General features: G+C 39.2%; 3 protein-coding genes across 5 annotated transcripts in view; 2 read left to right on the top strand and 1 right to left on the bottom strand.

The window, feature by feature from the left end:
- The window catches only part of LOC144652570 (N(6)-adenosine-methyltransferase non-catalytic subunit METTL14-like), an 11380-nt gene extending 3326 nt beyond the window's left edge, over nt 1–8054 (top strand). The window contains exons 4-12 of the mRNA XM_078512626.1: nt 1–43; nt 706–793; nt 1180–1235; nt 2035–2069; nt 2522–2666; nt 3315–3407; nt 5048–5263; nt 6280–6391; nt 6837–8054. The exon at nt 1–43 is cut by the window's left edge and continues 26 nt beyond it. Of these exons, the coding sequence (XP_078368752.1) occupies nt 1–43; nt 706–793; nt 1180–1235; nt 2035–2069; nt 2522–2666; nt 3315–3407; nt 5048–5263; nt 6280–6391; nt 6837–7138 (1090 nt within the window). The 3' untranslated portion in view covers nt 7139–8054. The remainder of the gene's footprint in view (nt 44–705; nt 794–1179; nt 1236–2034; nt 2070–2521; nt 2667–3314; nt 3408–5047; nt 5264–6279; nt 6392–6836) is intronic.
- Nucleotides 8055–8208: 154 nt separating this feature from the next.
- On the bottom strand, nt 8209–21592 carry LOC144652581 (epsilon-sarcoglycan-like). Of its 3 annotated transcripts, XR_013570563.1 has the most exons (13): nt 21430–21592; nt 21269–21328; nt 20530–20643; nt 19626–19768; nt 19363–19435; nt 17018–17207; nt 15888–16023; nt 14128–14345; nt 13274–13300; nt 12715–12852; nt 10803–10942; nt 8784–10029; nt 8209–8713 (listed from the first exon to the last, which is right to left on the bottom strand). XR_013570563.1 is itself a non-coding variant. In XM_078512640.1 (12 exons), exons 2-11 carry the CDS (start codon nt 21294–21296, stop codon nt 10795–10797), a joined length of 1215 nt encoding a protein of 404 aa, XP_078368766.1. In that variant the 5' UTR covers nt 21297–21328; nt 21430–21592; the 3' UTR covers nt 8209–10029; nt 10780–10794. The 3 variants fall into 3 exon arrangements, 2 of the variants coding, with proteins under 2 accessions (XP_078368766.1, XP_078368765.1); XM_078512640.1 differs by having other exon boundaries at nt 8209–10029; nt 10780–10942; XM_078512639.1 differs by having other exon boundaries at nt 8209–10029.
- Nucleotides 21593–21705: 113 nt separating this feature from the next.
- LOC144652643 (large ribosomal subunit protein uL11-like) lies at nt 21706–25748 on the top strand. Its single transcript, XM_078512718.1, has 5 exons — nt 21706–21867; nt 21954–22027; nt 23917–24097; nt 25081–25277; nt 25698–25748. Exons 1-5 carry the CDS (start codon nt 21831–21833, stop codon nt 25704–25706), a joined length of 498 nt encoding a protein of 165 aa, XP_078368844.1. The 5' UTR covers nt 21706–21830; the 3' UTR covers nt 25707–25748.
- The last annotated feature ends 1522 nt before the right edge of the window (nt 25749–27270 follow it).

The following is a 27270-nucleotide window of genomic DNA, read 5'->3' as shown; positions in this document are numbered from 1 at the left end:
TGTAGAAGAAGTTGTCTACAAAGACTCCAGCCATTTCTTGAAGGTAACTACATTTGTATTTTAGGTTTCATACTAACACTCTGATCAACAACTGATACAATACACCCTGTCAGCCATGAAAAAATATCAGCTATACCAGGCTTGCAGCTTGGTCTCAGAATAGACCAACAAGCAAACCTGCCCATTGCACTAACATGGGGGCCTGAAGGCAGATGAAAAAGAGGATGTACAGGTACATAGCTTGGTGACAACTCAGCTATCATTCGCAGAAATTAGCATTTTTTTTGCTACTCTGTAAATCCGAATTTAAATAAAGTTTATTGTATTGATTGCATTTACTTCCAGGTTGTGGGAAGACCCTTGCCTACAGCTGGTAACCCTGTTATTATTCAACACATGCGCGCGCTGCCCATATATGGTCAAAATGTTAACGATATCTGTCATCCGTACATAACAGATATCCTGCGGTATACGTAGGTTGCGAAGATTCGTCCGAAATCTTGTAAAGCGCTGCATAATTACCGTTTTTCTTTCTGCAAAATGTGTTTCGTTGACAATTTGTCGAATAATAAAACAATTATCCTGCTCAATCTTGCGGAATATCGTCTGATTTTAGCCAACGCGGCCTACGTCCTCGTCAGCTAAGTATCAGGCGATATTCCGCGCGATTTTGCAGGATAATTGTTAATTGTTTCTCGTTTTCAGGGAACACAAAGTGCCAACCCTCATAATGATTACTGTCAGCATTTTGTCGACACAGGGCAAAGACCTCACAACTTTATCAGAGATGTCGGTAAGTCGTGTCAGAGCACATGCATCACGTCAGTAAAGTAATGCAGGTAAAAATTAAAAAGTTTAAAAAGTGACCCATCAGGCTGGAACTTATATCTCTACTCCTCCCTGGATGGGAGTCTAGTGCAATGCAGGGTTCCTCTGGCACTTAAATTCTTTGGTAACCATACACCTGAGTGGAGAGAGGCAATATGAGAGTGAAGTGTCTTGTCCAAGAACAGAATGCAGTGCCCTAGCCAGGACTTAGACCCAGACCACTCTAACAAGATCCAGAGTCCAGCATGCTAACCATTAGGCAGACTCTCCCTTGCAGCAAAGGATTATATCACTGACAATACTTGCAGAGGGATCAGGAACAGTCTCATGAAATCTGGTTCTTTATTATAGGTCTTGCTGATAGATTTGAGGAGTATCCTAAATTAAGAGAACTCATCAGGCTCAAGGTAACATTCTGTTTATTTACTACCTTATTATAGGAATATAACGAGACATTTTAACAACGCGAACAAAATTGACGCGTAATAAAATTAACGCGAATTTGAGAAAAGTTCTGGTTGAATGCTTATAGTAAACATGTTTATATTAATTAACATCAATAAAATTAACGCGAATTTTTGAAATTCGCGTTAATAACATGTATCGTTAATTTCCTATAATAAGGTAATTGCTTAAACATTTAATTACCTTATTACATGAAATTTTCGCGACACATTAATTTCGCGATTTTGAGGTGTGCATATTTCGCGACACTTTAATTTCGCGATATTGCGAAAATTTCGTATTTTGAATCACTTTATTTTCGCGTTTTTGAGTAAAATATTACAATTAAGATTTCCTTGGCAATATTATTAAACATGCCCTTGAATAAATAATACGACTTCATTAAAGGAGCAATAACGTCAAAACTAACAAAACGCAAGTCCGTGAGTTATCTTTCTTCAGTCAATTGACGACAACATCCATTTACATTGAAGATTTCTTCCTTCGGTGGTACTAAACATATTCTGACTTGATTGTTGACGTACTGAGTCACTTAATTTTCGCGTCATGTTATGTTCGCGACACTTATTTTTCGCGTCACTTAAATTTCGCGATTTTTTTGGATTCGCGAAATTAACGTGTCGCGAAAATTTCATGTAATAAGGTAGTAAGGAGACTAGAAATGTATGATTTGATCATTTTATGGTCGTTTTGTGCCCTTGATTTGGTTGTTATTTAACTTTTTCAAATGACTTCTTTCAGGATGAGATCATTGCCGAGAGAGCTACACCTCCAATGTAAGTACCAAATGAAGAACACATTTGTGTTCAAGATAACGGGACTTGAATTTAAAGTCATAATAGATGTTACACCTTGGAATTTCTAGTAAAACCAACTAAAAGTGAATGCAATGCAACACATTTTTTATTAAGGATTATAATTTGTTCCAAGATTTGATGTTGATAGCGAAGATGATGATAATGATGATGATGATGAAATTTTAGTAGGAGGCTATGCTCACCACTAGGTGGTTTCCAGGGCCGGAGGTCCTATAACAAAAACAAAAGAAAAAAAGAAATTTGGTGTAACATCAGAATGTTCAATATTTCATATGGGATGATTTTCTTTCTTCTTGTCACCTATGGCTATCAGGGTTCATTTACTCTACTAAATAATTAAGGACAATTAAAATTTTCTTATCAGTTCCTATTGACAAATTTTAATTCTTCAAATTCTTTGTTGTTTTCAGGTATCTTCAATGCGACCTTGACATGTTTGATATGGATGATCTTGAATGCAAGTTTGATGTGGTGTATATTGACCCACCTCTTGAGGAATATCAGCGCCGTGCATCAGGTACCACCTTCAGCTGGAAACCGTGGACTTGGGACGAGGTCAGTTACATTGTGTTGTTCCAGAAAATATCCATACCTCTCCCACAGAAAGGTTGTTTGGTTTGAATCCCCCCACCCCTCCAGAAACTCCAGTGCTAGTTAAGCCCCATACTTTCCTTTTGATTAAAAATTTCATCATCATCATCATTTATTTGCCACTTCAGAATTAAACATACATAAAATAACTTAAAAAGATTGGGCGAGGAGACCTCCAAGAAACCACAAGGCTTATGGGGGAGGCCACCTTGGGTTAGCAATACGTTTGTAATTTCGCTGTGAATGTGCAGCTAGGCCAATTTTAGACTCATTTTTTTATTTAATTTGGCTTTTGAGACCTCTACCCCCTTGGAATTTCTAATGACCTTCCATGAGGTGGGTATGGATATTTTCTGGAACTGCACATTCCCAACAGCAATAAAATTAATCATTCTCTCAAGTGACAGAATTATTTATTTGCATGTGTTGTAGTTCATGGTGTAAGTCACAGGCCATTAATGTGTGTGTGGAAGTACAGTATCTATGTTATATAGTGTGCAATGGAAAGATTGTTATTTATAATTTTTGTTTATAAAATTTATTTTACATTATTATTCATAAAACACTTATTTGCTTGGGTAACATGTAGATTTACGTTTACTACTTTTACAGATAATAAAACTTGAAGTAGAAAAAGTTGCTGCCCAACGGTCATTCCTGTTTCTTTGGTGTGGCTCACACGAAGGGCTCAATGAAGGGAGAAAGGTATAAATAAGCCAATAGGCGATTTGCATGATGACATCATTTGACTACAACTACCAGAATCCTTCGCTTTTTCTTTAACCTCGGAGCCAAGTTAGAATTTTAATACAGTCGAAGCTCTCGTAAGCGGACACCCTCGGGACGCGAAAAAAGTGTCCGTAACTGGAGCTGGCTGCTTACGAGAATGGTTCTCGTAAGCGACCACTAGAGGTGTAGGGGAAAGATGGCCGCTTACGGTAGCTTGCCCAGCTAACAATAACCAAACGAACATGGATGACAACAAAACAAGCACTAAAATGTGGTCCTGTAATTACTGTAAAATCATTGTCACAAACGGCGACGTGAATTTGATTGATTGATTTGATTTGATTGATTTTCTTTCGGGTGTCCGCTTACGGCAGCTTAAAAACAAAGAAAAAGTATAAGTTGTAATCTCTGAAAGTGTCCGCAGCCGGTTACGGGAATGTCCGCTTACGAGAATGTAAAAATACAGAGTTTGTATGGGAGTTAAAACGGGGTTTCAAACAAGGTGGCCGAAAGTAGAGCTGTCCGCTTACGAGAGTGTCCGTTAAGAGAGCTTTGACTGTATATCGGAAATGGCCTATTATGCAAAATTTTTAATTAAACGGCATTGAGAAAATAGCCTGTGAACAGCCAACCCGCTCCCCTCAAAAAAATCGGGGAGGGAACGTCTGTGTTTTGGCGACGTTAATCGTGTTCCAGTATCCTGCTGTCATCGATTTAAATTTCACATAAATTATTATACAGATATCGGGAAGACCGGATTTGAATCATGCAGTTCCAAATATAACACAACAAACACGGGAGATAAAACTTCATCGAGCTCAAGAAACAAAGCGCTAGATCAATAAAATGCAAGAAGCATAACGTTTACAGCACAAAATCTAATAACCAACCTTCTTCGTTCTCCAAGTAAAGCTACAACAGTTTTTGGCAAAGCCAGACACTGTCATTTGTACAATACAACTGTACATTGTGCAACAGTATTAGTTAACGGCCGGGCCAGGAATCACAATAATAAATCCAAAAAGTCATTCGCCTTCACGGATAAATTTCAAAGCTTGTCCTTCCAAACATTTTAAATCAAAATGAACCAAAACAAACCGCACTAACGAGAGATGTGGCAATTTTTAGAGGTTTCAAACTACAGCGCAGAAATTTTCGAGACCACGGTCTTCACCAAACTACGGCTCTTTCCAACTTGTCCTGGTTTAAATAATACTGCATATCATTTGTTATTGTGCCCTTCAGAAATAAGTGAGACGTAAAAGGCTGTAAAGGTCGAATGTTCGCCACACACTGAAATAATTTGGAACGCCACAAGCTATCGCCCGCTTAAATTAAAGGCAATTATGAATGGTTTTTGTGTAAGGGCCAATCAGATCATTTTCCACACATTCCGGAAAAAACCACCCATTGCGGAACACGATTAACATCGCCAAAACACAGACGTGGGACGGCTGTACACAGGCTATGAGAAAAATGATAAGTAAAGAATTGTTCAAAAGTTGGTTATCAATAAGCAAAAAAAAGTAATTACCCCTTATCCCTGGAGATCGGTCAAACACTTCTTACTCCTTGTAGTTTACTTCATTTCCCCTTATTTGTTTTCCTGTGAATAGTGCTTAAAGAAGTGGGGCTTTCGTCGTTGTGAGGACATCTGTTGGATCAAAACAAACAAAACCAATCCTGGCAATGTAAAATACCTTGAGCCGGATGCTATATTTCAACACACCAAGGAGCACTGTCTGATGGGAATCCGAGGCACTGTAAGGAGAAGCACTGACGGCGACTTCATTCATGCAAATGTTGATATCGACCTCATTATCACTGAAGAGGTAAACATATCTGGTTTTTTCAGGAAATTTTTTCCTGACAACTAAACTTAGTGTCTTGGATGAGCAAATTGTTTCGTGACACTTAATTTTCATGAATTTGGAGAATCTGTGTCAGTAGCATTTCCTTTACTGGATAAGCTTCTTTCTGTTTGTGTGACAACAAATTTTGCAATTTGAACAAATAAAACGAAAATGCAAAAATTTGTTGTCGTGAGAATTTCACATAGTGAGGCAACTTGTGTAGGTATTTACTAATTTATTATTACAGACCAAGAAAAAAAATCTTCAAAAATTTTGTGATGTCAGTAACTATCTAGTCTATTGTGAAATCAGTATGGGATGTGGATTATTGACCAAGGTGGAAGTCAAAATAGCTTGATTTTGGCCAAGTTTTTGTTGTTGTTGGATATTTATGGACTGAGGTGCAGTCAAGGGTAATAATCATGCCACAAGAAAAAAGACGGCACTATCCAGCCATTCTCCAGAACAGCATATGGAACAATTTTTATAATTGTGGGACTCACCAGGCAATCCTGAAGAGCAAAGATCTATAACTCCAACTCGCCCACTTGGGTAATCAATCAAAGTGCAGGAGATAAGAAAGCAACATTCTGGATTGGTTGCTGCATAGTGTAGCTGTAGTAATTCCAAATTATCACTGCATAAGGGCCTCTTTACATGAGAGCCGAGATGAGTTTCGTCCCGGGATGAAAAAAAATTCATTTTACATGAGCGTGTTCATCCCAGGATAAGTCATCCCGTCCGAGTTGAATTGATCTCGCCCGTGCTTACATAACATTACATTTTATCCCGAGAAGGACTGTTTACATGGGGTTTTTCGTCACGTTTCATCCCGGGATGAACTCATCCCGGGACGAAATCGTGTATCATCATGTAAACAGCAACAAGAAAATGACCAGACACTGAGATGAATTCGTCCCGGGATGACTTAGAAAACTCTCATGTAAAGAGGCCCTAAGTTGTGATTAACAGTGATTTTTTTTCCTGATTTGCAGCCAGCACTAGGAAGCACAGAAAAGCCAACTGAAATATTCCATATCATGGAGCATTTCTGTTTAGGAAGACGTCGACTTCACTTGTTTGGCAGTGACGATACATTGAGACCAGGTACTATTGAAATGGCCATATTATATGACAATATTTTTTTAAGGATAAAAAAAAAATAACAAACACACAACATTTCAACACGGTCATGGCATCATTGTCAAGTGAGTAATAAAAAGTAGAAAGTAAATGTATTCCGGTTAAGTGTCAAATAGTTTCATGTAAAATAAAAGACGAGTAATGATGCAATGTTCAAAATTAATAGCTGAGTGACAAAGGTGATGGGTTAAACAAATAATTTTGCACGGAATGGATAGAATCTGATTGTGTATTTTTTGCTACATTACGGTAATCATTTTCAACTTTTGCCAGAAGCTCATTGCAGGCTAGTGTTCATTAATATTGACAAAATATGGAAGAATCTACCGTAACACGAGTAGCTGCCACTTAGATGTACCATGTTGCCAATTTTACATCAAGTTGATTTTGTTTTATTTATTTATCCAAGGTTGGCTTTCAGTAGGACCAAGTCTATCAAGTTCAAACTTCTCTGCTGATCTGTACAATTCATACTTTTCCAGTAGACCAGAAGACCTTATCGTTGGCAGCACACAAGAAATTGAGACTCTTAGACCAAAATCTCCCGCAGGGAAACACAAGGGAGATGGAGGAGGCCGAGGAGGTGCAAATGCATCCAATCGTGGGGGGCCAGGTGCCAGAGCAAGGGGAGGAGTCCGTGGGGGAATGATGAGAGGGGCTGGGTTTCAAGGGAGGGGTGGTAGGGGTTTTGTAAGCTTTTCTGTAAGATAGATAGGACAATGACGAATGACCAAAACAATGATTTTGATAGTCAACTGATGTTCTGGTAGACCGTCATTAAATTAGTTACTGTGACCATTATACAAGTCTCCACCTCCTTATTTTATACGACTTCCAAACCTTGTCAAAAAACTTCTACTATGCTTTTTAATAGTCATTTGGATGAGAATCTCGTGATTGCTATAATTATGTCAGTACTTGTACCTTATCCTCCAACATGAAAAGTAATTTGTATACCCGTAACTTTGAAAAATACTTTCTGAAATCCATTTCCTAGAAATAAGAAAATCTCTTACTCTACACTCATTTAATAGGGAGCAAGAGAGACATCTAAGAACTGAGCCAAAATATCACATACTGATGGCCTAGCACTATGTTTATCCATGCAGTGCCATTGGTTGGGTTGTTGTTACTCAGTTAGCATCAACAGCCAATAATTATTAGAGATGCTAGACTCTTGCTTGACCTGCCCAGGTTCAAGCGCTGGCTGGGGTCACTGCGTTGTGTTTTTGGGCAAGACACTTTGCCCAAGAACACAACAGACAAGACACTGTACTCTTAAATGCTGGGGGGGAGGGGTAACCTGCACTGGACTAGCATCCTATCTAGGGGGAGGTGGGGAGGAAGTAGAATTTAACACTGCTAGTCACTTAATGCTAGAGAAACTGGGATAAGCTCCAGCCCGATGGGCTCAAATGCAGACTAGTTTTACTATTAATAGTTCTTTGAAGTGTTTGGTCATCATTTCTCTCATGTCCAGTTTCCCTGTAAAGGACTTGCTGTGGCTAAATAGTTTTATAAACACTAACTTGTAGTAACTTTTTAAACCGATTGATAACCAGTGTTGCATCTTCAGAAGAGGGTACTTCATAATAAATTGATGGCAAGCCATCTACTCAAAATGAAATGTGTCTGTGTGTTATTTTATTGCTCATGATTATAAATTTAAGTATCACTAAGAACACATTAGCAGAGAAAGAGCAGTGAAAGATGATTTTGGGAGGGTTAACAGTTTGAATAGCTGATAAATGCAACCTCCAAAGGATTACTTCTGACTCGGGTAGAAAAAATAACCTGTTTTATTGTATCTTGTGGCTGATACAAAAAGAAGTGATTATTTATATACCTTACAAAAGTACAGTGCTTTGTTTAAAAATTAGAACACTTGCACAAAGTGTGAGTAGTAACAATGTTGGTCATGTTGCTCTCAACTTAGATAGTTATTAATGAACTTGTAACATATTTGTTAAAAGTATTAAACTTAAACAACTGGCATAACGATAAGTTAACTGACCTTAGATAATACAAATTATATTTTAAAACATTACCTTAAAGGTTGGGACACACTATGCGACAGGTCGCTCTGTGTGTACTGCTTACAAACAAGTCACTGCGACAAGGTGTTTGTTTGGAGCACAAACAGCGAATTTGGAAGAGTGGGAATGCGAACTAGTTTTCCATATTCAAGATGGCGAAAATACATGACGTGCTCTCATTGGTTAACTCATATTTTGTTGCAGCGATTTGTCACAGACGTGTTCACATGCTGCGACAACGCTTCTATCGCTCATTTTGTCGCCGCGATGTGTCGCACAAATTCAAACCAGTTTGAATTTGTGCGACACATCGCGGCGACAAAATTCTGTCGCAGCGACATAGTATGTCACATGTCGCAGCAACATGTCACCGTGACGTATCGCCTAGTGTGTGCCAACCTTAACACTTGTATGGCATAAAACAGTAGATTGCTACTGAACTCTCATAACAAAGACATTGATGTCACTCAAAAAAGCTCTTTTCTTCAATTTAATGTAAAGCTTGCAGCAATTTGATCTTTTCAGGGTTGTCTTTTGCTTCTGTGTCAAAACAAGTCTACATGCAAAACCATTCAATAGACCATATGCACCACGATGCTGAAACCAAAGCATGTGCCTAAAAACAGTTTTCAGACAAAAAAAACAGCTGAAATCTGTTGATTAAGGGTTGCTTGCCCCCTCACAAATCATGTGCCAAATTTGCATAACATGAAAACAAACATGGCAGCTTTCGTGAATAAGGTCTCTAATAAAAATTGTGTGTCACCTGCACATTTAATTTCATGCAAATCAAAACTAGTTTTTATATGTCGAATGGTTTGACGTGAAGATTCGTTTTTAAAACAGAGGCAAAATTCAACTCAGAAATGGCCTATTGAGTACATCTCTGAAGATGTCTATATGTGACATATCTTAACCAATTTGACTTAGTTTGTAAATATTGCATATTAAAATGCTTCAATACCAAATTCCTATAAAGAAAGATGACTATTAATGCAATAAAAATAATCCCATAGATCTTGACCAGAAACCCATAAGGGTTGAAACGTGTAACTCCCTTATGATTCGCATTGTACAAAGCGTTTACACATTCGTTTACACCAAGCACCATATTTGGAAAATCAGGAGAAACGTTTAACCAATCAAAATTACTATATTTGGATTAAATTTGCAGCACGCGCTTGCTCTCGCATAATAGCGTAATCTTGTCCTTGAACAAGCTTGGTTAAACTCTCCTGATTCATCTTCACGAAGCAGTCTGGAAAGCTTTGCTTTGATACACTTAATGTATTTCTTTAGTTTCTGTAATAAATTTACAGCGTTTAGGTCGAAATTGCAAGCAACTTACCGTAAAACCAAAAATTATGTTGCGTGTGTCATTACGTGTATAAAGAATTCGCATACAAATTCTTCGTGTTTCCAAATATGGTACTTAGCAAATTTAATATTCAAACGCTGTGAGCGTGCATTACACGTTTCAACCCTTACGGGTTTCTGTCTTGACTCAATCAGTGTATGTACTGCCACTACTCATGAATGGAGGTGGACGTTCATGCCTTGGTGTCTCTAAAAGAAAAGAAGAGATTTATAATTTAACAGTGGTGCATAATTAACTACCGTTGTATCTCATAAAAAAATCAATTCCAAAACGAAGGTTATAACCTTAATAAAGACTGTAATCACTATAAGGAAAAGTCTTGGAACAACATCAAATTCTCCCAAATAGAACAGGAAACAATGTATGGAAAACAGTGAGGAGAATTTTCACCTTGAACATTCAATAATTAGTAGGTTGGTAGTAATGTGCCCGACTAACTCACCAAGGTTTAAATTTGTGAAGGAGAAAAAAATTTCATTCACATCAGTTTTCTAAAATGTGAGGTGGAAGTATTATGTGAATGAACAATGAGTGAAGACAGTACAAAATGAAAAAAAAATTCAAGTTCACTCCAGCAAAAAAATATAGTTTGAGTTGTTTAGTAGTTAGATGTGAATGAAGTGAGCTGTGTTACTTAATGGCAGGAGTGGAAAACAGGCAGAACATAAAAATGCCAAGTTATTAACTGGGGAGTTAAATAATGACTCATTACAATGTTAGTGTGTTATTAAGAATTTTACAGCTTTCCAGTGCGATATTGAGGTGTGTTGTTAAATGTGATGTTTTAGCTATATGAATTAAATCTCATTTATTTTACATGTATTTCAAAAACACAAAACATTTTTGCTCAGCTGTGAGCCGATCACTCCTTCAGGGCTGTCAAACCTGTTTTCCACTCTGCTCTTCTTGGAGTTATCAAATCAAAAATTCTTACTCACAAAGACACCAAGCCTTCAGTCACCTTGAGCGGAGCCTGGGTAATACTGGTTGTTTCCGTTAGGCGATGATACATTCATGCCGGGTTGAGGAGGCAGCCGGTATGGAGGAGGTGCTCCCATGGGGGGTTCCGGTTCATATTCCTGCTGGCTTGGGGGAGGTTTCCTGGTGATGAAAGAGTTGTTTTTAATAAGTAAACTGTTAGCCTTTGCAGAAAAATTGGGTTAAGACTTTCACATCACACTGTCCAGTAGAACATTTGTAACAACAAATTTACAAACTGCAGTTGTATCCCAATATATGTAACTTGACTGCATCTGCCTCAGTGGTGGTCCATGCCATGGGGCTGGAGCTAGCTCTGAGTTTCCTTGTATAAAGCGATTAGGAGTTTTTAAGCCTGCGTTGCAGACGAACAAAATCCCGGTTATATCCGTCTGCGAATTAGAGCACAAAAGCTTGTTCCGGCCCCCCCGCGTGTTACCAGGGATTTCTATAAAAACCTCTGATTGGCTTTTAAATAGCGCCGTTCTTTCGTGCGGCGCAATTGGTCGAGTGGATGTTGTGAAACCATAGTTACGCCTTCGATGAATACCAGATACCAGCCGTTCGGTCAACTTAATACAGTAAAACGTTTTTGTCCTATAATTTGTACATTTATTTCCGATTTATGTCGCTTTTCACTCGTTTAGAAAGGGCACTAGATGTTGTCAGCTGTATTATTTGGAGGCGTTTTAAGTTGAGTAGAGCCGTAAGACTGTCGCTTTAATAGCAAATGTGTAGAGGTCATAGTCATGGCTTTCTGTTTGTATATTTTGACACCTCTGTTTTAAATTTGTCATATGTAATTAATATTGCGGTATGTCTTGGAACATTCATATATTAGTAAGATATTTGTAGAGCTCTCGAAATATTCGCTCTGGTCCTAAATTTTCCGTGAAGATGTCGACTGTACATGCATTCTGCATTTGTTATGCCGGGTTCGGCTTTTTATTATGTTGCAAGGTGTGTGGCTTCTCATCACGGATGACGGATGTTCCTTGTGTGACATTCTTTCGCTACAAGACAAATGTAGATTATTTAACATTTCTTCCACGACCTTTTTGCTTGTCAGTTGTGTTTGCTTCTTGTCGTTATTGTAGTTTTTTTTTTTATCAGGTTTGTGCGAACCGGCTGCAAACGCTAATTCTCACCGATCTGCCGTGATCGCCGCAAAGTTTATTTTGTATCTGTTATTCATCAAAAGCGTAATTATGGTGTTACGACATCCATTCGACCATTCACGGCGCACGAAAGAACGGCCCTATTCTAGAGCCAATTAAAGGTTATTATAGAAATCCCTGGTAACACGCGGGGGGCGGGAACAAGCTTTTGTGCTCTAATTCGCAGACGGATATAACCAGGTTTTTGTTCGTCTGCAACGCAGGCTAGGAGTTTTTCTACTCCCACCTGAAAGAGATGCTAGTCCATTGCAGGGTTAGCTCCAAATTCCTGGTACCCATTTGTACACCTGGGTCGAGAAAGGTACTATGCCAGACAAAGTGTGCACAAAACATAGCACAATGACCCTGGTGAGGGCTTGAACCTGCACTGCATGATCCAGATACAAGCCCACTGACCAAAGGCCACCACACACATCAAGGGTAAAATAATAAGAAAATGTGCTGAAGGGGAAAAAAAAAGGTTGAAGTTTGTAGGAGGTTTGAGTTATCCAGGATCCAGGGCCTTTTAAATAAGACCTGGCACAAGCTGGAGTTGTGGCAGGAATCACTGCCTACAATTTGTGCAGCTCTTCGTATATTGCTCTCTGATGGGTGCCATACAAGGCCAGGGCAGCCACCTACACACCTGTACTTAAAATCGCATTGAAAGCTCTGCTAGGGTTTAAGTTATCAGGTTGCAAACTGTAGCCTCAACTGGCTACTTTAACTGTTACTTACTGTTTATAGGGTGTGGAAGTTTCTTTTGGCTCAGGAGGATGTGACGGGCCGTCATGTGCAGTATCTCCATTTTGATGTGACAGCTGACGTAGACGGAAAGTAGCCCGTAATATGGAGTCATGATGAGATAGCTGGTGTCTGCCAGTCACACAAAGAAAAAACACTTTTAATTTACTTCAGCCTTGGATTGTTTTATTTTATGGTCCAAAGAACGGACCATTCACTACCCCTCTAAAAGTTTACATCTCTATTTTCATGTTACATTTTAGTGGGCAGCTGGCCTTCAGTGACATCCCTGCCTAGGCTGCGAACAGGCTCCCAAGTGGGGTAGGGCAAAAAAAGGAATCCACGAGCGAAGCCGCACTAGGGTAGCTTTGTTTACAGCTCCACTTGGGAGCCTGTTCGCAGGCTAGGCAGGCCAGAATTAAGTGACAGGAAGAGTTCATAAGAGTTCAAGTTCTTTCTTGTGTTTTAACTCTTGTGCACGCTAACTTGTTCTTAGACAACGTTGGTTTTTAATTTCATTTAACCCAGCCTATAATAATTGTTTATGACCAACCTTGAAGTCTCTGCATCCCTCTTTGGCCTTAAAAGAAAATTAAAATATTATTGGCAATAAATTTTTATAATTCATTGAACTGTAAACCTGGTAAAGAATCCAAGGTAATTGCTGTAAAATGTTTGTTTCAAAGAGTGAAAGTGACGCACAGAAACACACATGATTCTGATATTAATATTGTGCAACAAATGCAAATATGTCACTGTCCAGTAAACTTTTAAAAATAAACTGTATGTTGGACAAACTTTCACACAACAAATAGAGCGGTTTTCACTTGAGTGTCGAAAGTAAATTGCGTTTGCTTTGGTTTTGCATTACTACGCTTAGTGATTGGCTTAAAAATCTCGCGCCACTTTCTCAGCCAATCAGAAGTAAAACCAAAACCAATCGTGACTCGCTCGCGCACGTTTTCCCGCGCTTTCTGCCAGCTACATGTATTTGCTTCGAATTTTGATTGGTTCATTGGGTTGTCTGTGTCCTTTGTGATTGGCCAGAGTAATTACTTTGGTAATAAACATAAACTCAGATTGGGTTTTTGTTTATCTCAGCACTTAAGAATGACATGTACACAGGGGTTACCTGGTAGAAGACTTAGACTAAGTCCACATAATCTTGATTGAAGCTATGACAGTCTGTAACTTTTTCTATCATAGACACCGCCATAGAAATTTAAGAGAAAAAGTGTTTATTCAATTTCTGACACAAAAATTTACCTAGCACACCATGAATTCAAAGTTTGTTGGCCATTGAATGTATTTGATACAAGTCCATGCTACACTAAGATGTAAACACTGGAATTTTCAATGTTTAATTGCTGTTTTAACACATATACAGTTACATGTACCAAGACCTACCTTCCTTCACGGAAACAAAACATGACGATTGCCAGAATGATGGCAATGATAATGACGACGATTAGCGGCAGGATCAAGATAAGGATAAAATCATTTCCAAAGTCCCTGACAGAAGAGTCATACACGGGTGCAACATAGGTTGATTCATCAAACCCTTCTCCGCTGAGCTGTTGTTTGGTTGCGTTACTGACAGCAACAGCTTTTTTACTTTTATCCATCTACCAAAAGAAGAAACCACTGTGAATCTTTCTGTAAAATACTTTAAGATTATTGACTGAGTGGGAAGGCTGCATGGAAAAATTTTGTTTCGCCTACAGATGGTTTCGCTAACAACCAGTTCGCTAACGAGTTAGGTCGATTCGCCTACGTCTCAAGTCGTTTCGCTAACGAGCTGTAGGTCGTTTCGCTAATGTAAACAGTTAGTACCCAAACGTCTCTTTTTAGTTCTTTTACATCAACAGAAGAGCAAAGCTTCTTCATCAAGAGAAGAGAAACGCTGAAATAATTTTGAAATCAAGACAATCTAACTCACTTTGGTAAACCAAGTGTAAATTGAAACACGCTTGCCAAAAGACAAACTCGGATCGCTTCAAAAATTAAGCTTGAAAGCCCGAAAGGTTAATTTCCAAAACTAATAACCGCCATCTAAACTTTGGAAACTTTCAATCAATTGTGAAGACGCTTCGTTTACAAAACCTCGCTAAACTTTCACTCGATTGTGAAGATGCTTAGCTTCTATTACAAAACCTCGCCAAACTTTCAATCAATTGTGAAGATGCTTCGATTACAAAACCTCGCCAAACTTTTAATCATACTGCGAAGACGCTTTGATTATAAAAGATCACTAAATTAATTATCATTCTGTTTACAAAACTTCACTAAACTTTTTTCATTGTTATTTGCATATGTTCAGCTAGCCGACCCAAATTGGCCGATTGTTGAAAAAAAGCTGGGTAAAATAAACTTTTGATCACCTATACTTCGTCGACAATGTTGATCGGTCTTTAATGTTACGCAGAGGACGGAGGACTGGTAGACTTGATTGAGTATTACCGGTAATTAAGTCTTCTAAGTCCTCTTCCGCACAAACGTGGAGACACACTTAGCTATGTTTTAAACTGTCTTAGTGTTGCGTCGGAGAATAAGAATTTGGTGGCATCGTCAAAATTAACGTATGAAAGGAGTCTTTAATGCGGATTGATTTGGTATTGGTCAGAATGTTCTATTTTAAAATGTGAATCTTCATAATACGTTAGCATACGACTTCAGACGTAGGCGAATCGACCTACAGCTCATTAGCGAAACGACTTCAGATGTAGGCGAATCAACCTAACTCGTTAGCAAACTGGTCGTTAGCAAAACTACTTGTAGGCGAAACGACCGGATACCGTTAAGCCTGCCCTTACTAGGTCAATAAGTGTTGGTGAATTTTTTAAATCATAGGAGGCACTAATGGTTACTCCGCTGAACTCCAGATCAAAAGGTCCGGGTTCAAGCCCTGGCCAGGGCACTTGTGTCGTGTTCTAAGGAAAGAAACTTCACTCTCACAATGGCTTATGTTAACCTGACTGGGATACCCAGCCTTATAATCATCTGGAAGAGCCTTGTATGAGTAGGGATGTATAATGGAAGGTGATGCGATAATATGAATTAAACACTTTTCACATGTTTATAAATAAATAAAGTCAAGTCTGCATCCTTTTCATTGGTCAGTGGAGTTAAAATAAGATTCTTTTAAATGAAAGTAGTCTTAGCCTTACCATGGTAAATTTACACCAGTCAATATCGTAAGGTGGTTCCAGCTGTTCATTTGATGACTTCTTTAAACCAGCACATCCCCTGTATTCAGATTCCAGGACTGTGTAGTATGTGTCTCCACCAACAGTTATGTAGACTCTGCCAATAAAACAGATAACAATTCTGTCAATAAACGCTGATGTCCTTCGAAGTAGATCAGGGAAGACATGAATAATAATTACTGGTGCAATATTCACCACTACACTACCACCAAAACCTCGCTCTTTTCTACTATTAAAGTACTAGACTATTGGAATGGCCCTTTTAAGATCATCTAAATAGTATGCAGTCTGTAACCTACCGGCACCTGTGCTGCCCAAAAACCACTCGTGTAAAAACCACGTCTAAAATGCCTGTGCCGCCTGTAACCGCCAAAAAATAATGCATCATGATAAATTCCCCTTCCCTAGTTTTTCTATTCCACTTATATCTTTGCGTGAAATGCCATGAAAGAGCCAGGTATTTAGGGGTGGGCACAGGCTAAAAACCTTCAGGTGTCAATGGGTTAATAAGCAGCTAAAAGAAAGGCAGCCTAAATTCTGGTTTTTACATGATTTTAAGTATTTTTTGTAAGGTAGGGTAGACTGTTCACAGTCCCCTACTTTTCCGTGTAGTCATCAGGGTTTTCAATAAGAATTGCAACGGAGTTAGTGTTAGTACTGGAGAACGATTTGGTCTGCATCTAGTGATGCCTTGAGCCGGGAGTCTGGTGTGGGAGAACTCTGATCTCCAGTCATGAACACCCTGAGTCATAAGAGGTCAATTGTTAGCTCATGGGTCCCCCATCTTGGTTTCTGAAGGCAAGCAAAAACTGGGGAGTGTAAAATGCCTGTGGGTAGGGATGCTTGGTGTAAATAGCCTCCACCCCTACCCATGGGCAGTTTTGGCTTGCCTTTAGAAACCAACTGAAGATGGCAGCCCCTCAAAATCAACGATCGACCATCTCTGTCTCCCCAGTTTTTGTTCGCCTTCGGAAACCAAGATGGCGGCCCCTCAAACTCAAGGGTTGACCTCTACAGCTCCACGGAATAATGGGAGACTGTGAACAGTCTAAAAGTAGGGAGGTGCAAGTGAAAATGCAAATTTGACTCACCCCTCCTTCTGTGGTGGGATTGGCACCCTCCCCTCCCTGTCTAGTTTTGACTCCACTGATGTGACATTAACACCTGTTGGCCGCCAAATATTTTTCAGTTTGTCCACAAAATTCACACTTTCCTTTCTCTCCAGGAACTCTGTAATGCTGCTGTTCTGTACGAGAAACTCTGCCTGGTACCGTGGGATGTCTGCAAGAAACATTTTATAGCACAACTTAAGCAAAATGCATGCTTTGAGGCCATGGGTAAAGCCGCGAGCCAAGTAGCCCGAACTTGCTGGAGCTTATCCTGGTTTCTGTTGCATAAAGTGTCAAGGAGTATTTTCTACTCCCCCCGGGATGGGATGATAGTCCATGCAGGGTTACCCCCAGCGTTAAATTTGCCGTTACCAATTTATACACCTGGGTGAAGAGAGGCACTACGAGAGTAAAGTGTCCTGCCTAAGAACACAACACAGTGACCCCGGCCAGGGTTCGATCCTATACTGTTCGATAGGAAGTCCAGCCCGCTAACCATAAGGCCACTATGCCTCCCACTTTAGATGGCATAGAGAGTTTTTATGCCCACTTTTCAAATCCTCACTAAAAGACTGTTTGCATGGACTTGCAATGTCTATTAATCTCTTGAGCAAACAAGGAGGGTACAAACAGTCTATACTCTAAACAATGATTACCAGACCCTAACCGTGAATACCAGGCTATCCAAGGTGAGAGGCACATTTGCCCGACTCAAAAGAATATGGAACTCAAAGAACATCACGAAGAGGACCAAGCTTAGACTGTTTAAAACCTTAGTCGTACCGGTGCTACTGTATGGATGTGAGACATGGAAAATGAACATGGGAGATGACCAACAAATAGATGTGTTTCACAACAAATGCCTCAGGAGGATTCTCAAGATAAACTGGCAAGATCACGTTACCACTAGGGAGCTCCTTGAGAAGGCAGAGACGAGGTTGCTAAGTGAAGTGGTTAAGATGAGAAGATGGAAGATGATAGGGCATATCCTACGACGAAACAGAAACAGCCATACCAACTTAGCCCTATCATGGACACCTGAAGGAAAAAGGAGGAGAGGAAGGCCTAAGACCACCTGGCGGAGAACAGTCGAGAGAGAGAGAGGAACAGTGCGGGATGGCGTACATGGGGTGAAGCAAGAGCTGCTGGAGCCAACAGAGAAAATTGGAGGCATTCTGTGGAGGCCTTATGTGCCACGAGGCACAAAGAAGCTAGGTAAACCGTGAATACCCGTAATAATTATGTTTGGACTTTATAACACTAAGTATATATGTTGTGGTTCAATTTTATATTTGGTTTCATTTTTCCCAGTTTTATTTTTATTTTTCTTTCTTTGTCCTATCATAATCTGAAACAAGGGAAATGAAATCAACTGGTTTGAAATACCATGATATACCACAACATATATGTTGTGGTTCAAACTTTAACCCCTGGTACAATTTGGTAATTTTCTGTTGTTTTTAGTGCATGATAATGTGATAATGAATATTATACAAAAACCGAGCTACTGCGCGCATTGTGATTGGTTGATGCCTGTCATCTATTAGAGTACAGACACACAGATGATGTCACGCGGTAGTATGACTTGAGCCCGTGATCAGAGTTCATAGTGTTGTCGGCAAAGTTTTTCAAAACTCGCGGGGCCACAACAAAGCAAAAAAGTTCAGCTAAATTATAAATCTACAGTAAGAGACACCCAGTCAGAGACACCAATTATGGTTCACCTTTCGGAGCACTTAACTGGCCTAAACAAGCTTGAAGTAGACTGTGAATGATTCGAGAAATTATCGAAATCTGTAAGAGTTTGTCTGATGTTGAACAGTTGGACGATGCCATGATCTAGAAATCCATGAATGGCAATTGAACACTGAAGTTAAAGTTTTATTAACACCTTCCAAATGAAATACATTGTAAAGGTTAGTTTTTTCGTTGGTGTTTTAATTTTCCATTTAACTTTTTAATAAAGCGGTCTAACAGTGCTTCATGGTTCCAAAAAACAATGTTAGCTCACCAGTAGCGACATTGCTTACACTGAAGTGTACTGAAGTCCTGTGTTATTGTATAAAACAGATTTAATTTTGCCATGGGTCTGTTCAGTTATAGATCACAGAAGACCTCAAAATATGGTAAGAACATCAGTGACCCACATGCCTCGCGGCTCATGAGCCACTGTTTTTGTTCTTACCACATTTTGACGTCACCTGTGATCTATAACTGAACAGACGCACGGCAAATGGAATCTTTATGTTAAATATAAAACAGAGGGAAATACCAAATAATACCATGGGTAAAACTTAACCACCACATACAGTATACAAGTCACAAACCTTTGGACTTGTCAATGCTGATGAGCACATCTTGTCTTTTTGTTGTGTAGTCTTTTTTATTCCATGCTGTAACCTTAAAACAATTACGGTTTTAATATTAACTTACTTTTAAAATATTAAGGTATAATGATATTTGTTGCATTTGTTGCAGTTAATTTTTGATCTCAGTCAATTTCTTAAGTTTGCCGCACAGGTCATGACAACAATAATTATATGTTGAACAATTATTCAACATTAAAACGCATGTGCCTTGGTCTACCAACCTCCAAAACAACTTGACTTGACACTTCACGACCAGGAGTGCCATAAATAAAGGCTCTATCTGTTGGATCCTTTTGCTCAAGACGTAACCAAGGGGGGAGGTCTGGAGAACCTGATTTGGAGGCTATAAACCTAACTGGATCAGCTGAAATAGATCATAAAGAATTTAGAAATAATCTGAAAAAAATGACATCTGCCTTCACATGAAACCCATTGTCTCAGCCAGTAAATATTATAATAATTAATGTACATGTAAACTTTGGCCCTGTACATGTACTAAGGGCTGGTATTAAAAAATAATTGTTCCACGAGTCAGTCAACAGTGAGACATAAGTTACATCTTCAGTAATCTGGTACTCTTGAATTCACAAAGGTTTAATTTCCATTAAAATCACGAATTATTTTTAAGACAATATGCAAGAAAGACTTAAATTCTGAAATGAATACTGGTAAGGGGGCGGGGGGAGGGGGGGGGGGGGAGGGGGGGGGGGGGGAATATGGGAATACATTTCAAGGCAAACTTAAATTTCCTATCAACTTTGTATTGACTTTTCAATGGGTTTCATTTGGTTTAACCAATCAAAATATCAAAATGAGTGAGGCTAGAGTTCATCACATGACATTTAAAGGCTCTCCATCATATACTTCTTAAATTTGATTTGTATTTAGAGTTCATCAAATCATACTCATAGCAACATAATTTTTTAAAAAGACATGTTATTCGGCAATGTTATGGCATGTACATTTACCACCATACTGCAGTACAAGTGAAAACTTAGATAAACATATTAATTAAATATCATTTTTCTCATTAAGTGTCGACCTCAGAAGAAAATATCCACACAAGTTTATCGTTGAAACAAAAAAATACATTCTTAAAATTTCTTTGGAATGGAGTAAACTTACAAGGATTTGAAATAAAATCAGAGGTAAGTAGTTCTTCCTGAAGAAATACCCCAAGGGTGGCATCTGCTGTGATATTGATTGCTCTGCATAACTGCATACACATGAAAAAGAAACCTGTAAAATAAGATATTAACACAATATTCTTAATGGGAAATAAAGCTAGCCTATTTGAAGGATTAAGTGCATGTAAGACAAGGTTTTGTTGTGTTGTTAAATGGCTTCAGTTGAGATTTTCTTTGATATTTCCCTGCTAAGTTATTTCTTGTCGCAATAACATTTCTGCTAAATACATGTATTATGCACTACATTCCCTGACAATTAAGTTATAGACTGACAGGGAAAACATGATCATTGTCAATTTCAAGTTAATTAAATTAAAAAAGTGAGCTTGAAAAGTTCTCAAAACAAGGCAGCAATATAGCTATATTATAACAGACTAATCTACAATGAAAGTTCAACCAGTAGTCAAATAAAGATGGGAAATACATTGAGGAGGTTGCACCAAAACTACAGCTATTAAAACTGACTAGGTATTGGGATCTCAAAACCCTTTTGATAAAGCTTTAACGAAAACATAGGCAGGTCTACCAGTTGATAACAATTTGAAGCTTACCTTTAGATATAAAGAAGCGATAAGAAGGGAGTTTACGTTAATCGCCACAGGATTGAAAAGTTCTATCAAAGAGCAGTGTTCTCTTTTTATTAAATTAAAGATTGTTAGAGTGTTTTAAAAGCTTACCAAACCAACTGGCTTGTTTTAGATTCATCGTGTCCTAGTCAAGACAGCTTCTTTGAGTATCTGGAAAGAATAAATGAACGCCCTTCCTGTAAATATAAACTTCAAAACTCAACAGAGCAAATCGAACACCTTCAAGCAAGTTGTATTCAATCGAAACTTACCTTAGCTTCTTTGACAACTTGTGAGGCTGCTGTCAGCTGCAGAACGTTTCAACGACCGTGAGAGTTACCTAAAGTGTCAAATATAAACAACACCTTCTGTATTTCAAGCTTTTAAGGGTGGAAAATATCACACAGATGAATAATCTGCATATTTCTAGCTCATTTCAAGCTGTTTTGGAATTTGCGGCAAAACACGACGCTTTTTGGGAATATCCGCTGACCAGATCAACAAATTCCCAGACCCCTTTGCGCGCTACTCTCGATATCCCGGATGCTCACTCTCTCTCTTTCCTCTTTCGTGGTGGCTGTGCAACATTCATCCCTGAAAAGAATTTGGTCGGGTTTATAAAACTCATCCACACAGCCATCAGAACTCAATCACACTTCAATCCAACACAAACATGCCTCCTAAGTTCGATCCTACCGAGATTAAAATTGGTAGGTTAATACTTCTGGCGTTTGAGCGAATAATTTTCGACTTCAGTCACTCGTGTTTGTAAAATTTTTACTATCTTTTCTGCTAGTCTACCTCCGAGCAACCGGTGGTGAAGTTGGTGCGACATCTGCTCTTGCCCCCAAGATCGGTCCTCTTGGTTTGGTGAGAAATAAAAATTATTATTTTTGATATTTAAAAAATAATACTGGTAAAAATTTTGTTAAAAAGTGCTGCAAATTATGGAAAATCAGTACACGTGCATGTGAAACCTGGTGACTGGAAGTAACAGCTTGGGTGAACCCTTGGATGAACCCAGTTTCTGATTTTATACGTGTACAGCTTAACTTAAAGAACTTGACCACATAGCAAGGCAAACAATTTACACTCATTTAATGTTCTGAGAACAAGAGAGTTATGATGAGTGAAAATTGATGCTAAAGGCCAGGCCAAACGAGGATAAGAGTTGATTAGAGTTCGAACTACCGCTCTCGTTTGCATGGAAATCTAATCGACTCTCATGCCCTCTCATCGACTTTGAAGGTGCTCAAATTTTCAAGAGAGTTGATGAGAGTATGACCGACTCTCGTTCTCGTTTAGCCCGAGTTAATGATAGTCGACGAAAGTTGACAAAACCTCTCATGAGAGTCAACTCTCATCCTTGTTTGAGGCCCTGCCAGGGTAAATTCCGACAAGCGACGTGGCCCAAAAAGGAGCGACAGCACATAAAATAATACCGCGACAAACGACATCCCTTATGGAAAATTAAATTCCGACAAGGACAGGCAAATTTGCTTCAAATTAATAACTGACAGCGACATGAGGAGCGATAAAACAGCGACATGGGACATTAAATTCCGACAAGGACAGGCAATGCTTCAAAACTGACAGCGACATGAGGAGCGATAAAACAGCGACATGGGACATTTTTAAATTTAGACAAGTAACATGAGACCCCCCCCCCCCCCCCCCCCCGGCAGGGCCTCCTGTTTGGCCCAGGCTTAACCCTGCAGAATACCGTGCCACTTTAATACATTTGTATTTCTGGCCCTGGTTGTTCAAAGGGTGGATAACACTTTCCACTGGAGAACTCCCTACTGCACTATCCACTGGATAGTGATTTATATGCTTGATAGTGGTATCCATCCTTTGAGCAACAGAGCCCTGTCGGAGAAGATTAGCGACTACAGAGAAATCCCGATAGAACAAGGGGCTTGCACTGGGAAAATGTGTTCTCTGCCAATACATTTTATACACTATATTGTTATATGGGAGACATGGTGGCTTTATGGTTAGTGTGCTGGGCCAGGTTGTTCGAAAGACGATTAACGCTAACCCAGGAATAAAAGATGATCAAGATTTTAATTTCTCTTGTTTTCCCAAAGCTAATATTTTGTTAAGTTTGAGATTGGTCCATGTCAAAACTGTGGGACAGAAAATATTAACAGAAAACCTCAACGAAATTATATAAAATTGAAACCAAATTTCACGCTAATCCTGGATTAGCTTAATCATGCTTTGAACAACCGGGCCCTGGACTCTTGATCAAGCAGTCCTGGTTCAAACCCTGGCCGGGGTCATTGTGTTGTGTTCTTGGGGCAAGACACTTTACCCTCATAGTGCCCCTCTCCACCCAAAATGGGTATTCGCTTTTTTCACGATCCCATAATACATCTTGTTTTATTTAAATAACTCCCCAAAATTTTTGCATAAGCATTGTTTTCAATTCTCTGGGGACGATTGCACGTCACTGTAATCCCAAGAGAAATTGAAACAATGCTTTCAAATTTGGGTACGATGTATTATGGGACGGTGAAAACAGCGAATTGGTGAAATAATGCTGAGGGAGTAATCCTGCAATTAATGGACTAGCATGTCATCCAGGGGGAAATGAAATACTCCTAGTCGCTAAATGAACTTGAATAGGGAATCTTCATCCTTTGACCATACTGGTAGTTTACCTTGCCAAAGAAAATCCTGAGATCAGACAAAAGGTATAAAACCTTATGAAAGGATTGACTTATTAATAATCTTGTTTGTTATAAACATTTCAGTCTCCCAAGAAAGTTGGAGATGACATTGCCAAGGCAACACAGGATTGGAAGGGTCTGCGCATCACAGTTCAGCTGACGATCCAGAACAGACAGGCTAAGGTTTCAGTTGTACCAAGTGCGTCGTCACTTATTATCAGAGCTCTGAAGGAACCCCCAAGAGATCGCAAGAAGGTCAAGAACAGTGAGTGATCCACACTTATTTTCTTTGAACAACATCAATGCAATATCACATCCAGTACTGGTGATGAGAGTATCATGATAAACCACTGGGGAATATTTAACAATTATTACACAAGCGCGCATTGGATATTTAGTAAATAAACCCCTTCAGGCGGCTGGTATATTGGAGGATAATGCCCAAGGCTGAAAGATTGTCGAAAAATGAACAGTTGGCCGAGAAGCGTAGCTTCGAGGGCAACTGTGAAATTTTGAGGACAATCTTTCAGCCAAGGGCATTATCCTCCAATATACCAGCAGGCCAGAAAGGGGTTTATTTATTTTATAACCCTCCGATTAATTTCTTCATCGCGCTTTATCGCCAGTAAATTTATAGGAAAAAACCTACGTAATAAACACGGCGTAACTGTGGTTGAAACAAATGTAAGTTGATTGGTTTACGTAGTTTTATAACTGTGAATTCATCAAAAGTTAGAATTGAATAAGGTGACTTCATTCGTTTGTTTTGTGGTTGCCTACAAAATCGGGCGACGGATATCAAATCAGACGGGGTATATTCGCTGATACCCGTCGTCCGATTTTGTACCACGTGATGCATTTTGTCCAATGAGCGCGCGCGAAAAATTAATCGGTGGGTTTAATATAAGAGAGGGTAGATAGCCCACGAGGTGCGTAGCGCCAAGTTGGCTATTACGATCTCATATCCAACAAGTGTGAGTGGAATAATTGTTTTATTAAAAGCGCTCTAAGAGTTGCAATATTGGAGCTCCCCTGCTGTTTCCGTTGACGCGTCTCGGCTACCATTTTTGTGGTCAATGGTAGAATCTTTTCAGCCTGTGGTCTACCATTGCCATGGATAGAACTGCACATTGTTGCAAATCATTAGACCTTGTGTCTAGGACGATAGAGAATTTAAAGTATCCTTTGACAGGGAAAAGATCTCAATATTGTGATAAAATTAACTTGTAATATTTATGTTGTTAACAGTCAAACACAGTGGCAACCTGAGCATGGATCAGATTTTGGAAGTCGCCAGAACCATGAGGCCAAGGTCAATGGCTCGTAAACTGGAGGGCACAGTGAAGGAGATTCTTGGAACAGCCCAGTCGGTGGGTTGCACTGTGGAGGGTCAGCCCCCTCATGATATCATTGACAAGATCAATGACAAAGAAATAGAAATTGAGGTATGTTTATTTTGTGCAAGCTACTTTGAGTTAAAGTAGTGATTTGTCAGTTTCTCGCGTCTTTGGCGCTTGAACACTCCCCAAAGAAAATTTATCCCAATTTTTTACAGTAAGAACATGGGACAGTCTGCAACCTACTTTTGTGCAGTATTGTAAACACTTGTATTTTTTTTAAGTTTATTTTGAAAAGCGTTAAGCCTGATTTTCACTAGCAACGCAAGCACAAGCGTAAGGATAACAGCTATAATTTCACAGTGAATACGGCTTAGACGCAAGCAAAAGCACAAACACATTGCATTTTGATGCTTATGCTCGATTTTTTTTTTCTGTTCGCATGCTTGCGTCGCTAGTGAAAACCAGGCTTAATTTGTCATTTTGACCTTCTTTTTTAACTTATTTCTTTTCTTTATTCCTTTTCAGGATGAATAAACTCTGTTCCTCAACAAAATTAATAAAATATTAAAGAACCAGCATATGACTTGTTTTGTTATCCCTTGGATTACCAGGGGCAGAGCAATAGCAAATGTTACCATTGCCCTGGTCTGTGACTTTTTTCGCCCCAGGTTGTTCAGGTGCACCCAACAGATCATTTCAGTGAATATCCGTTCGGAAGACCATCACAGTATTTTAGGTAATTCTATTCCTTTTTCGCTAATTGATGGCTCTAAACCTTAAAGTGGCAGAGCAAATGTCTTTAATTGGCAAAATCAAAGCCACATAACAAATGAGGATGATTTCCGAACATTGTAAATGACACTTTTAAGAAGGTATGCAAACGAGGTGAAAGGGTCAACACATCAGTTAAAACAATGCCGAATGACCCTTTCGCCTTGTTTATGTGTCAAACCGCTGGAGACTGCAATTGTGAGAGCTATTGAGATAAATTTGAAAAAAGTCGGGCTGTTGTTTTTCAAGTTTATCCAAACACAACCTGTTTTAATCTTCTTGAATTTTGACCATCCATGCCCCTTTTTGGCCTTTCCGTGTTTCCTTGGTGTTCTTCTACAGTTTTAAGCCGTTATTGTGATATTTCAGTTAATTTTATGAACAGCTGGTCAGTGCCAAAATTGCCTAAAATTGCGTGACATAGCCCCTGGGCAGTTGTTTCAAAACATCTACAGTGGAAACCTGGTAACTCTAAAGGGAAATGAAAAAACTGTAATTACAATGGATATGTACAAGGAGAGAGGCGCAATGGCCTTATGGTTAACGTGCTGGACTCCGGATCAAATGGTCCAAGTCGAGTCTTGGCCGGGGTCACTGTTGTGTTCTTGGGAAAATATATACACTTTCCTCTCAGTGCCTCTCCACTGAGGTGAATAAATGGATACTGGCAAAAATAAATGCTCGGAGGTAACACTGTGATTTTACTAGCATCCCATCCAGGGGGGAGTAGCAATATTCATGGACACTTAATGTTACCGAAACCAGGATAAGCTTCAGCTGCTTGGCTCGAGGCTTACCATGTACAAGGAAGACTGGTACCGATTATAAAGGAGTCTGATTGACATTTTGTTTTTGGTGACTAGTAGTCAGGACGGTTAGCGTAATAATCGTTACTTGCGTGATAAAAGCACCAATTTTTGCATGCAGCCTCTTTTCGATACTTGTTTTAAGTTTATTCGTGGCTCCATCCGAATTTTTTTATTTTTCTTGAAATTTAAAGAAGAACGTTTTTATCTAATTTGCATAAATTCATAAACGCTGTTCTGCAATGTTCCCTTTGTACAGGCCCATAAGGAAAATTGAAGAAAAAACCACGCGATTTTCAGGTTCCCTAACCCTAGCGTTTTTAATGACAAAAGTAAAAAATGCGGTGGCTTTAGGCTTGAAAAAATTAACTGTAATATCCTAGACAGGAGTGGATCTAGTGGCGTTGGATTGGGTGGCTAGCCACCCCCTTGCTCCAAAAATAAACATAAAAAAAGGAAAATATAAGGAGAGTGAAACTCGATAAGGTGTAGAAATCGTTGCAATGTTCGGTTAAAATAAA

This window comes from Oculina patagonica, chromosome 4 (assembly GCF_052425735.1).
Source record: "Oculina patagonica isolate OP01 chromosome 4, crgOcupat, whole genome shotgun sequence".
Taxonomy (NCBI): Eukaryota; Metazoa; Cnidaria; class Anthozoa; order Scleractinia; family Oculinidae; genus Oculina; species Oculina patagonica.
Note: the sequence above shows the minus strand (reverse complement) of the source record. Positions and strands in the feature narration are given on the sequence as shown.

Bases quoted from the DNA above. Each gene is read 5' to 3' on its own strand.
- LOC144652581 (XM_078512639.1), bottom strand. From the start codon at position 21,296: ATGAATCTAAAACAAGCCAGTTGGTTTG. The intron at 20,644-21,268 runs GTAAGCTTTTAA...CTTATTTTACAG, and splicing joins AAAACAAGCCAGTTGGTTTG to GTTTCTTTTTCATGTGTATG. The intron at 13,301-14,127 runs GTAGGTCTTGGT...TTTTCTTTTAAG, and splicing joins TTTTGTTTCCGTGAAGGAAG to GCCAAAGAGGGATGCAGAGA.
- LOC144652643 (XM_078512718.1), top strand. From the start codon at position 21,831: ATGCCTCCTAAGTTCGATCCTACCGAGATTAAAATTG. The intron at 21,868-21,953 runs GTAGGTTAATAC...CTTTTCTGCTAG, and splicing joins TCCTACCGAGATTAAAATTG to TCTACCTCCGAGCAACCGGT. The intron at 22,028-23,916 runs GTGAGAAATAAA...TAAACATTTCAG, and splicing joins AGATCGGTCCTCTTGGTTTG to TCTCCCAAGAAAGTTGGAGA.